General features: G+C 43.3%; 1 protein-coding gene across 1 annotated transcript in view; it reads left to right on the top strand.

Annotated features, from left to right (window-relative positions):
* Nucleotides 1–13,659, top strand: part of LOC106596421 (regulator of G-protein signaling 22) — a 50,676-nt gene that overhangs the window by 15,468 nt on the left and 21,549 nt on the right. Inside the window, 6 exon segments of the mRNA XM_045711632.1 lie at nucleotides 3,403–3,616; nucleotides 5,857–5,982; nucleotides 7,011–7,112; nucleotides 11,332–11,526; nucleotides 11,691–11,783; nucleotides 13,657–13,659. The exon segment at nucleotides 13,657–13,659 is cut by the window's right edge and continues 170 nt beyond it. Of these exon segments, the coding sequence (XP_045567588.1) occupies nucleotides 3,403–3,616; nucleotides 5,857–5,982; nucleotides 7,011–7,112; nucleotides 11,332–11,526; nucleotides 11,691–11,783; nucleotides 13,657–13,659 (733 nt within the window).

Here is a 13,659-nt window from a genome sequence, read left to right as displayed (position 1 = left end):
ATACACACCATCCTATATAACTACTGTCTATACACACCATCCTATATAACTACTGTCTATACACACCATCCTATATAACTACTGTCTATACACACCATCCTATATAACTACTGTCTATACACACCATCCTATATAACTACTGTATATACACACCATCCTATATAACTACTGTCTATACACACCATCCTATATAACTACTGTCTATACACACCATCCTATATAACTACTGTCTATACACACCATCCTATATAACTACTGTCTATACACACCATCCTATATAACTACTGTCTATACTGTCTATACACACCATCCTATATAACTACTGTCTATACTGTCTATACACACCATCCTATATAACTACTGTCTATACACACCATCCTATATAACTACTGTCTATACTGTCTATACACACCATCCTATATAACTACTGTCTATACACACCATCCTATATAACTACTGTCTATACACACCATCCTATATAACTACTGTCTATACACACCATCCTATATAACTACTGTCTATACTGTCTATACACACCATCCTATATAACTACTGTCTATACACACCATCCTATATAACTACTGTCTATACACACCATCCTATATAACTACTGTCTCAAAAATGAGAGGACATCAACAACCGGTATAGGCCAATTAAAAAAGTTCTTTATTATAAAACAAAACTATTCATTCTAAACAAAGAAAATGGAATGAGGTGTGGACATGTCATAGTGTAAGGTGTATGTAGGGTGCACGGATGCGTGAATGTGTGTGTGTGAACATGACTGAGTGGAAACTAAATACAGCTACAAAGGAACAAACAAAACAGGATCATACCTGGAGGAGCAGAGAGAGAGAGGTTAGTGGAGCAGTTGGTTAAATACCCTGTCTATACACACCATCCTATACATCTATATATATATATATATATATATATATATATTCATGACTCTGACGCTCGTCTTAATTCCTTTGTTTGTATTTTGGGGATGTGTGTATTGTTAGGTATTATAAACTGGGTGGTTTGAGTCCTGAATTATGATTGGCTGACAGCCGTGATAAACTAGGATCACCTGGTCCATACTAGACTAGACTGGTACCTGAACTAGGATCACCTGGTCCGTACTAGACTAGACTGTGACCTGAACTAGGATCATCTGGTCCATACTAGACTAGACTGTGACCTGAACTAGGATCACCTGGTCCATACTAGACTAGACTGGTACCTGAACTAGGATCACCTGGTCCGTACTAGACTAGACTGGTACCTGAACTGGGATCACCTGGTCCATACTAGACTAGACTGATACCTGAACTAGGATCACCTGGTCCATACTAGACTGGTACCTGAACTAGGATCACCTGGTCCATACTAGACTGGTACCTGAACTAGGATCACCTGGTCCATACTAGACTGGTACCTGAACTAGGATCACCTGGTCCGTACTAGACTAGACTGGTACCTGAACTGGGATCACCTGGTCCATACTAGACTAGACTGGTACCTGAACTAGGATCACCTGGTCCATACTAGACTAGACTGGTACCTGAACTAGGATCACCTGGTCCATACTAGACTGTGACCTGAACTAGGATCACCTGGTCCATACTAGACTAGACTGGTACCTGAACTAGGATCACCTGGTCCATACTAGACTAGACTGGTACCTGAACTAGGATCACCTGGTCCATACTAGACTAGACTGTGACCTGAACTAGGATCACCTGGTCCATACTAGACTAGACTGTGACCTGAACTAGGATCACCTGGTCCAGACTAGACTGTGACCTGACCTAGGATCACCTGGTCCATACTAGACTAGACTGGTACCTGAACTAGGATCACCTGGTCCATACTAGACTAGACTGTGACCTGAACTAGGATCACCTGGTCCATACTAGACTAGACTGTGACCTGAACTAGGATCACCTGGTCCATACTAGACTAGACTGGTACCTGAACTAGGATCACCTGGTCCATACTAGACTAGACTAGACTGTGACCTGAACTAGGATCACCTGGTCCATACTAGACTGGTACCTGAACTAGGATCACCTGGTCCATACTAGACTGTGACCTGAACTAGGATCACCTGGTCCATACTAGACTGGTACCTGAACTAGGATCACCTGGTCCATACTAGACTGTGACCTGAACTAGGATCACCTGGTCCATACTAGACTGGTACCTGAACTAGGATCACCTGGTCCATACTAGACTGTGACCTGAACTAGGATCACCTGGTCCATACTAGACTGGTACCTGAACTAGGATCACCTGGTCCATACTAGACTGTGACCTGAACTAGGATCACCTGGTCCATACTGTCTCGTATTTCTGTGGTTATATTCAAGTCATGTGTTAATAATATCGTTATGTTAATGTTATGTTCATGTTCAATTTAAATATTGTAGCGTTCCTCGCTATGTGAGCCACGTTATAATTTCCACTAAGTGGGTTAAACTTATTGGCGCGATGCTTAGGGTGAATTAAGGTATTTGGTGGAGCTTATGAGTGTGCATTCATATGAATGTTGTCCTGTCGTGTTCTGGTTGTGTTCCAGGGGTCCCAGGCTCTGGTTGTGTTCCAGGGGTCCCAGGCTCTGGTTGTGTTCCAGGGGTCCCAGGTTCTGGTTGTGTTCCAGGGGTCCCAGGCTCTGGTTGTGTTCCAGGGGTCCCAGGCTCTGGTTGTGTTCCAGGGGTCCCAGGTTCTGGTTGTGTTCCAGGGGTCCCAGGTTCTGGTTGTGTTCCAGGGGTCCCAGGCTCTGGTTGTGTTCCAGGGGTCCCAGGTTCTGGTTGTGTTCCAGGGGTCCCAGGTTCTGGTTGTGTTCCAGGGGTCCCAGGTTCATGTTCTGGTTGTGTTCCAGGGGTCCCAGGTTCTGGTTGTGTTCCAGGGGTCCCAGGTTCTGGTTGTGTTCCAGGGGTCCCAGGTTCTGGTTGTGTTCCAGGGGTCCCAGGTTCTGGTTGTGTTCCAGGGGTCCCAGGTTCATGTTCTGGTTGTGTTCCAGGGGTCCCAGGTTCTGGTTGTGTTACAGGGGTCCCAGGTTCGTGTTCTGGTTGTGTTCCAGGGGTCCCAGGTTCTGGTTGTGTTCCGGGGTCCCAGGTTCTGGTTGTGTTCCAGGGGTCCCAGGTTCTGGTTGTGTTCCAGGGGTCCCAGGTTCTGGTTGTGTTCCAGGGGTCCCAGGTTCTGGTTGTGTTCCAGGGGTCCCAGGTTCTGGTTGTGTTCCAGGGGTCCCAGGTTCTGGTTGTGTTCCAGGGGTCCCAGGTTCTGGTTGTGTTCCAGGGGTCCCAGGTTCATGTTCTGGTTGTGTTCCAGGGGTCCCAGGTTCTGGTTGTGTTCCAGGGGTCCCAGGTTCTGGTTGTGTTCCAGGGGTCCCAGGCTCATGTTCTGGTTGTGTTCCAGGGGTCCCAGATTCAGGATGAGCCAGAGAGGAATTGATCCTCTCAGACTGTCACTGTGGAGGAACGGACAGCTACGCCCTCCCTCTGGTGTCAACCATAACCCTCGTCACATCACCCTCGACGCCCTCCGGCCACACACCTGTATACCTCGACCTGCCATCCCCCCAGACACCTCTCTACCCAGAGACAGGACCCCCACACCAGCTCACACACAGGTATTAGGTGTGACCGACAGAGAGTTGAGATAAACAATTCGATTTTTCTTTATTTTATGAAAAGCTTAATATAAGTTGAATAAAGTAGTATTATTCTGTGTGTTATGTCAGACAGGTTAATATAGTAGTATTATTCTGTGTGTTATGTCAGACAGGTTAATATAGTAGTATTATTCTGTGTGTGTGTTATGTCAGACAGGTTAATAAAGTAGTATTATTCTGTGTGTGTTGTGTCAGACAGGTTAATAAAGTAGTATTATTCTGTGTGTTATATCAGACAGGTTAATAAAGTAGTATTATTCTGTGTGTGTGTGTTATGTCAGACAGGTTAATAAAGTAGTATTATTCTGTGTGTGTTATGTCAGACAGGTTAATAAAGTAGTAGTATTCTGTGTGTGTGTGTTATGTCAGACAGGTTAATAAAGTAGTATTATTCTGTGTGTGTTATGTCAGACAGGTTAATAAAGTAGTATTATTCTGTGTGTTATGTCAGACAGGTTAATATAGTAGTATTATTCTGTGTGTTATGTCAGACAGGTTAATAAAGTAGTATTATTCTGTGTGTGTTATATCAGACAGGTTAATAAAGTAGTATTATTCTGTGTGTGTTATGTCAGACAGGTTAATATAGTAGTATTATTCTGTGTGTTATATCAGACAGGTTAATAAAGTAGTATTATTCTGTGTGTTATGTCAGACAGGTTAATAAAGTAGTATTATTCTGTGTGTGTGTTATGTCAGACAGGTTAATAAAGTAGTATTATTCTGTGTGTGTTGTGTCAGACAGGTTAATAAAGTAGTATTATTCTGTGTGTTATATCAGACAGGTTAATAAAGTAGTATTATTCTGTGTGTTGTATCAGACAGGTTAATATAGTAGTATTATTCTGTGTGTGTGTTATGTCAGACAGGTTAATAAAGTAGTATTATTCTGTGTGTTGTGTCAGACAGGTTAATAAAGTAGTATTATTCTGTGTGTTATATCAGACAGGTTAATAAAGTAGTATTATTCTGTGTGTTATGTCAGACAGGTTAATAAAGTAGTATTATTCTGTGTGTGTTGTGTCAGACAGGTTAATAAAGTAGTATTATTCTGTGTGTTATATCAGACAGGTTAATAAAGTAGTATTATTCTGTGTGTTATATCAGACAGGTTAATAAAGTAGTATTATTCTGTGTGTTGTATCAGACAGGTTAATATAGTAGTATTATTCTGTGTGTGTGTTATGTCAGACAGGTTAATATAGTAGTATTATTCTGTGTGTTATATCAGACAGGTTAATATAGTAGTATTATTCTGTGTGTTATATCAGACAGGTTAATAAAGTAGTATTATTCTGTGTGTTGTATCAGACAGGTTAATATAGTAGTATTATTCTGTGTGTTATGTCAGACAGGTTAATATAGTAGTATTATTCTGTGTGTTATGTCAGACAGGTTAATAAAGTAGTATTATTCTGTGTGTGTTGTGTCAGACAGGTTAATATAGTAGTATTATTCTGTGTTATCTCAGACAGGTTAATATAGTAGTATTATTCTGTGTGTTGTATCAGACAGGTTAATATAGTAGTATTATTCTGTGTGTGTGTTATATCAGACAGGTTAATATAGTAGTATTATTCTGTGTGTTGTATCAGACAGGTTAATATAGTAGTATTATTCTGTGTGTTGTATCAGACAGGTTAATATAGTAGTATTATTCTGTGTGTGTGTGTTATGTCAGACAGGTTAATAAAGTAGTATTATTCTGTGTGTTGTATCAGACAGGTTAATAAAGTACTATTATTCTGTGTGTTGTATCAGACAGGTTAATATAGTAGTATTATTCTGTGTGTTATGTCAGACAGGTTAATAAAGTAGTATTATTCTGTGTGTGTCAGACAGGTTAATATAGTAGTATTATTCTGTGTGTGTGTTATATCAGACAGGTTAATATAGTAGTATTATTCTGTGTTATCTCAGACAGGTTAATATAGTAGTATTATTCTGTGTGTTATATCAGACAGGTTAATATAGTAGTATTATTCTGTGTGTTGTATCAGACAGGTTAATATAGTAGTATTATTCTGTGTGTTGTATCAGACAGGTTAATATAGTAGTATTATTCTGTGTTATCTCAGACAGGTTAATATAGTAGTATTATTCTGTGTGTGTGTTATATCAGACAGGTTAATATAGTAGTATTATTCTGTGTTATCTCAGACAGGTTAATATAGTAGTATTATTGTGTGTTATCTCAGACAGGTAATGCCAGCAGCAGTCCTGTTGTAGGCGACAGGCGGATGGAGAGGATGTTACAGGCTCTATGTGTCGACTCACAGGCCGGGTTCTACTTCACACGCTACTGTGAAAGCTCTGGAAACCCGGTACAAACAGCTCTCTGTCTCTCTCGCTGTCTGTCTCTCTCTCTCTGTCTGTCTCTGTCTGTCTGTCTCTCTCTCCATATCTCTCTCTCTCCATTCTCTCGCTCTCAATTCAATTCAATTCGCTTTATTGGCATGACGTAATGTACATATTGCCAAAGCTTATTTTGGATATTTACAATATAAAAATAAATAAAAATGAGAATCAAAATTGTCAATGGGACAACAGTAACCAAGGGTTAAAATAACCATACATTGAACAATAACAACAGCCATACAGTAGAGGACATGTGCAGGTTTATTGGTCTGTCAGACACTGTCCCTCATCTTATGGCAGGCAGCAATGTAGTGCGCTCTCTCGCTCTCTCCCTTTTAAACCAAGGGGTTTTCCTGACAACTTTAGCATATCGACAATTCTTTTGCCAAAAGATTATTAATACCCAATTATTATGTGAAAGGTGTATATCTGTCAATTCAATTCAAAGGGATTTATTGGCAGGGTAGCCTAAGTGGTTAGAGAGTTGGGCCAGTAACCGAAAGGCTGTAAAGATCGAATCACCAAGCTGACAAGGTAAAAATCTGTCGTTCTGCCACTGAGCAAGGCAGTTAACCCACTATTCCCCTGGTGCCGAAGACATGGATCTCGGTTAAGGCAGCTGCCCCTCACCTCTCTGAAAGCATCGGTCCCGTGTGGCTCAGTTGGTAGAGCAATATACAGTGTTGTAACGATGTGCAGATAGTTGAAGTACAAAAGGGAAAATAAATAAACATAAATATGGGTTGTATTTACAATGGTGTTTGTTCTTCACTGGTTGACCTTTTCTTGTGGCAACAGGTCACACATCTTGCTGCTGTGATGCACACTGTGGTATTTCACCCAGTAGATATGGGAGTTTATCAAAATTGTATTTCTTTTGGAATTCTTTGTGGGGTTTTTTGGGGTCTCTGTTGCTCTCTCTCTCTGTCCACCAGAGTGTTATTGTAAATGTATTGTACAACATAAATAAATAGGTCTTCCTGTATCTTCTCAGCTGTGGGAGAATGCTGTCCACTTCTGGTGTGATCTGCAGCAGTACCACCAGCTCTTCTACCAAGATGGACTGGATCCCTACAGGGTACAGAGACAGGCTCATGTAAGATTGGATCCCTGGGGAAAGGGGGGGGGTAATTGCATCAGATGCTGGATTAGGTTCTGGTGGGAGATGTAGGATAAAACATATTAACGATACAGGCGAAGTCTCCACTCCAATCACTGGAAACTCTCAGCCAAAGCATGGGCCTAATTTGAATGAGCCCTACATTAAAGACATTTTATGAGCCCTACATTAAAGGCATTTTATGAGCCCTACATTAAAGACATTTGAATGAGCCCTACATTAAAGACATTTTATGAGCCCTACATTAAAGGCATTTTATGAGCCCTACATTAAAGGCATTTTATGAGCCCTACATTAAAGACATTTTATGAGCCCTACATTAAAGGCATTTTATGAGCCCTACATTAAAGACATTTTATGAGACCTACATTAAAGACATTTTATGAGCCCTACATTAAAGACATTTTATGAGCCCTACATTAAAGGCATTTTATGAGCCCTACATTAAAGACATTTTATGAGCCCTACATTAAATATATTTTATGAGCCCTACATTAAAGACATTTTATGAGCCCTACATTAAAGACATTTTATGAGCCGTACATTAAAGACATTTTATGAGCCCTACATTAAAGCCTAAATGCTTGTGCCGTTTTCCAATACATAGATGATGTCCTGGCTACTGCATATTATGCACGACAGAAACACATGGAAGCCCATAGATGTAGCTAGCTATATGCTCTCTTGGGTAAATAAATGAAACTAGCTCCAGTAGGCTAGTCTTTTAGAGTGTGAACTGTATTATACTGTACTATATGGACTGGAATTACGCACATTGTTCAAACCATGATAAAGCTGAGGAGAACATGCAGTTCTGGTTAAAACATGTGGCCAACAAAGTTACAAGTATAGGCTGGTATAGGCTAGTATAGGCTGGTATAGGCTAGTATAGGCTAGTATAGGCTGGTATAGGCTAGTATAGGCTGGTATAGGCTAGTATAGGCTGGTATAGGCTAGTATAGGCTGGTATAGGCTAGTATAGGCTAGTATAGGCTGGTATAGGCTGGCATAGGCTGGTATAGGCTGGTATAGGCTAGTATAGGCTAGTATAGGCTGGCATAGGCTGGTATAGGCTAGTATAGGCTGGCATAGGCTAGCATAGGCTGGCATAGGCTGGTATAGGCTAGTATAGACTAGTATAGGCTGGTATAGGCTAGTATAGGCTAGTATAGGCTGGTATAGGCTAGTATAGGCTGGTATAGGCTGGTATAGGCTGGTATAGGCTGGTATAGGCTGGTATAGGCTAGTATAGGCTGGTATAGGCTGGTATAGGCTAGTATAGGCTGGTATAGGCTGGTATAGGCTGGTATAGGCTGGTATAGGCTAGTATAGGCTGGTATAGGCTAGTATAGGCTGGTATAGGCTAGTATAGGCTGGTATAGGCTAGTATAGGCTGGTATAGGCTAGTATAGGCTGGTATAGGCTAGTATAGGCTAGTATAGGCTGGTATAGGCTGGCATAGGCTGGTATAGGCTGGTATAGGCTAGTATAGGCTAGTATAGGCTGGCATAGGCTGGTATAGGCTAGTATAGGCTGGCATAGGCTGGCATAGGCTGGTATAGGCTGGTATAGGCTAGTATAGACTAGTATAGGCTAGCATAGGCTAGCATAGGCTGGTATAGGCTAGTATAGGCTGGTATAGGCTAGTATAGGCTAGCATAGGCTGGTATAGGCTAGCATAGGCTAATATAGGCTGGTATAGGCTAGTATAGGCTGGTATAGGCTAGTATAGGCTGGTATAGGCTAGTATAGGCTAGCATAAGCTGGTATAGGCTAGTATAGGCTAGCATAGGCTGGTATAGACTAGTATAGGCTAGCATAGGCTAGTATAGGCTAGCATAGGTTAGCATAGGCTAGCATAGGTTAGCATAGGCTAGTATAGGCTAGCATAGGCTGGTATAGGCTAGCATAGGTTAGCATAGGCTAGAGAATTTGATTTACATTTTGAAATATAATAGGGCCTATTTTAATTTGACGAACTGACTTGTTGGAAAGGTGGCATCCAATGACGGTGCCACGTTGAAAGTCACTGAGGATTTTATACACCTGTCAGTAACGGGGTGTGGCTTCAATAGCCGAATCCACTAAGTTGAAGGTGTGTCCACATACTTTTGCCATGTAGTCATATGCACAGGGGTCAGGTGACTCTGCATCAGGATATATGATAAACAGAGTAGCAGCAGCGTATATGATGATTGTATGTGTGTGTGTGTGTGTGTGTGTGTGTGTGTGTGTGTGTGTGTGTGTGTGTGTGTGTGTGTGTGTGTGTGTGTGTGTGTGTGTGTGTGTGTGTGTGTGTGTGGAGTCAGTATAAATAGAGTCAGTATAAATGTATGTGCATATAATGTGTGTGTGAGCAGATGATGGAGTGAGTGTGTGTGTGTTGGAGTGTCAGTGTGTGTTGGAGTGTGAGTGTGTAGGGCCCTGTGAGTGTGTGTGAGTGAGTATAGAGACGTTGCAAAAATAAAATACAAGGGTCAACTCAGATAGTCCGTGTAGCCATTTAGTTAGCTATTTAGTTAGCTATTTAGTTAGCTATTTCGTTAGCAATTTAGTTAGCTATTTAGTTTGCTATTTAGTTTGCTATTTAGTTCGCTATTTCGTTAGCTATTTTGTTAGCTATTTAGTTAGCTATTTCGTTAGCTATTTCGTTAGATATTTAGTTAGCTATTTCGTTAGCTATTTCGTTAGCTATTTCGTTAGCTATTTAGCGGTCTTACGGCTTGAGGATAGAAGCTGTTCAGGAGCCTGTTGGTGTCAGACTTGATGTGCCGGTACTGCTTGGTGCAGAAGCAGAGAGAACAGTTTATGACAGTGGTTCTCAACCCTGGTCCTGGGGACCCAAAGGGGTGCACCTGATTCAAATCAACACAGCCTGATGAGGAGCTGTCGATTTGAATCAGGTGTGTAGTTGCTCGGACAAAAAAACCAAAAAACTAAAATGTGCACCCCTTTGGGTCCCCAGGACCAGGGTTGAGAACCACTGGTCTATGACTAGGGTGGCTGGAGTCTTTATAACGATCTTCCAGACCTTCCTTTCACACGGCCTGATATAGAGGTCCTGGGTGGCAGGGAGTTCAGCACCCAGTGATGTACTGGGCTGTGATGCATCCAGTCATAGTGCTCTCAGTGGTGCAGCTGTATAACTTTTTGAGGACGTTTGGGGGCCCCATGTTCCTGAGGAGTGTGGGGGTGGGTGGGGACCATGATAGAGCCTTAGTGACTTGGACCCCGAGGAACTTGAAGCTCTCGACCCGATCCACTGCAGCCCCGTCGAGGTGGATGGAGGCATGCTGGACCCCCCCCCCCCCCCATTTCCTGTAGTCCACCATCAGCTCCTTGTCTTACTGATGATGATGATGGTGATGATGATAGTGATGATGATGATGATGAAGATAATGATGATGATAATGATGATGATGATGATAATAGTGGTGATGATGATGATAGTGATGATGATAATGATGATGATAATAGTGATGATGATGATGATGATGATAGTGATGGTGATGATGATGATAATGATTATAATAGTAGTGATGATGGTAGTGATGAAGATGATGGTAGTGATGATGATGATGATGATAGTGATGAAGATGATGATAGTGATGATGATGATGGTGATGATGATGATGATAGTGGTGATGATGATGATGATAGTGATGATGATGATTATGATGATAGTGATGATGATAGTGATGATGATGGTGGTGATGAATATGACAATGATGATGATAATAGTGATGATAGTGATGAAGAAGAAGATGATAATGATGATGATAATAGTGATGATAGTGATGAAGAAGAAGATGATAATGATGATGATAATAGTGATGATGATGATGATAGTGATGATGATGATGATGATGATAGTGATGATGATGATGATGATGGTGGTGATGATGATGATAATAGTGATGATAGTGATGAAGAAGAACATGATAATGATGATGATGATAGTGATGATGATGATGATAGTGATGATGATGATGATGATGATGATGATGATAATAGTGATGATGATGAAGTTGATAATGATTATAATAGTAGTGATGATGGTAGTGATGAAGATGATGGTAGTGATGATGATGATGATGATGATGATAGTGATGAAGATGATGATGGTGATGATGATGATGATGATGAAGATGGCCGTCTGACCCATTAGTTACGGTTCTCATTCTAACCCCTCCAGTTGCTGTATTCAACCTACGTGTGCAGTGCTGCCTGTAGTAGCATTGAGGTGGAAGAGGAGAGCAGAGAGAGGGTGTATACCTGTCTCACTCCCCCGTTTGAGGAGCTGTTTGACTGGGTGGAGGAACACATTCTGACCCTCCTCCTGGAGCCCTGGACACTGCTCACCACCAGGGACACGGAAACCTTCCAGAAGGTATGAGCCCTTATCTTTAAAGGTTTTTTGTTTTTTTACACGCCATATTTGAAACAGACAAACTCTCCTGTTCGTGCATCTGTCCTTAGATTCGTACGGTGTGTGTTTTGGTCTGGATATTTGACGTTATGTCGCGGATTCGTTGTTACTGTGTCTTCTCTCAGGTGGCTGTACGGGAGGAGACTCGCCAGGTGGAGTCAGAGCAGTACAGAGAACTGAAGAAGCTGTATGGGGAGGCTGGACACAGACTGGAACAGGTGACCTCTATTGAAGTCCAATGCTCCAATGCATGATCTATGTAACAGTCTGAGTAGTAAGTGTTGATCTAGGATCAAGTCCCCCTGGAGCAAGCCCCCCCTGTCCCCCTGAAGTGCTGATCCAGGATCAAGTCCCCCCTGAAGTGCTGATCTAGGATCAAGTCCCCCTGAAGTGCTGATCTAGGATCAAGTCCCCCTGAAGTGCTGATCTAGGATCAAGTCCCCCCTGTCCCCCTGAGGTGCTGATCTAGGATCAAGTCCCCCCTGTCCCCCTGAGGTGCTGATCTAGGATCAAGTCCCCCTGAGGTGCTGATCTAGAATCAAGTTCCCCCTGAAGTGCTGATCTAGGATCAAGTCCCCCCTGTCCCCCTGAGGTGCTGATCTAGGATCAAGTCCCCCCTGTCCCATGAGGTGCTGATCTAGGATCAAGTCCCCCTGTCCCCCTGAAGTGCTGATCTAGGATCAAGTCCCCCTGAAGTGCTGATCTAGGATCAAGTCCCCTGAGGTGCTGATCTAGGATCAAGTCCCCCCTGAAGTGCTGATCTAGGATCAAGTCCCCCCTGTCCCCCTGAGGTGCTGATCTAGGATCAAGTCCCTCCCTGTCCCCCTGAAGTGCTGATCTAGGATCAAGTCCCCCTGTCCCATGAGGTGCTGATCTAGGATCAAGTCCCCCTGTCCCCCTGAGGTACTGATCTAGGATCAAGTCCCCCTGTCCCCCTGAGGTGCTGATCTAGGATCAAGTCCCCCTGAGGTGCTGATCTAGGATCAAGTCCCCTGAAGTGCTGATCTAGGATCAAGTCCCCCTGAGGTGCTGATCTAGGATCAAGTCCCCCTGAAGTGCTGATCTAGGATCAAGTCCCCCTGTCCCCCCTGAGGTGCTGATCTAGGATCAAGTCCCTCCCTGTCCCCCTGAAGTGCTGATCTAGGATCAAGTCCCCCTGTCCCATGAGGTGCTGATCTAGGATCAAGTCCCCCCTGTCCCCCTGAAGTGCTGATCTAGGATCAAATCCCCCCTGAAGTGGTGATCTAGGATCAAGTCCCCCCTGTCCCCCTGATGTGCTGATCTAGGATCAAGTCCCCCTGAAGTGCTGATCTAGGATCAAGTCCCCCCTGAAGTGCTGATCTAGGATCAAGTCCCCCTGAGGTGCTGATCTAGGATCAAGTCCCCCTGTCCCCCTGAAGTGCTGATCTAGGATCAAGTCCCCCTGAAGTGCTGATCTAGGATCAAGTCCCCCTGAGGTGCTGATCTAGGATCAAGTCCCCCTGTCCCCCTGATGTGCTGATCTAGGATCAAGTCCCCCTGAAGTGCTGATCTAGGATCAAGTCCCCCCTGAAGTGCTGATCTAGGATCAAGTCCCCCTGAGGTGCTGATCTAGGATCAAGTCCCCCTGTCCCCCTGAAGTGCTGATCTAGGATCAAGTCCCCCTGAAGTGCTGATCTAGGATCAAGTCCCCCCTGAAGTGTTGATCTAGGATCAAGTCCCCTGAGGTGCTGATCTAGGATCAAGTCCCCCCTGTCCCCCTGATGTGCTGATCTAGGATCAAGTCCCCCCTGAAGTGCTGATCTAGGATCAAGTCCCCCCTGAAGTGCTGATCTAGGATCAAGTCCCCCTGAGGTGCTGATCTAGGATCAAGTCCCCCTGTCCCCCTGAAGTGCTGATCTAGGATCAAGTCCCCCCTGAAGTGCTGTTCTGAAAGACTACTCTGAGAAGCTTTTCACATATGGGCCTAGATCTCTAGTAAGGATTTGGGGCGATCTCAATTGTATTTCCTTGATACCTCGCATCCTATCTCCTCACCTCCTTCTCAAAACCTTCAGAAGGAAGTGAGGAGGGTTTAGTACAATTGAGATCCTCTCTCTCTTCCTCTCTCAGCAT

Source organism: Salmo salar, unplaced genomic scaffold (genome assembly GCF_905237065.1).
Source record: "Salmo salar unplaced genomic scaffold, Ssal_v3.1, whole genome shotgun sequence".
Taxonomy (NCBI): domain Eukaryota; kingdom Metazoa; phylum Chordata; class Actinopteri; order Salmoniformes; family Salmonidae; genus Salmo; species Salmo salar.
Note: the sequence above shows the minus strand (reverse complement) of the source record. Positions and strands in the feature narration are given on the sequence as shown.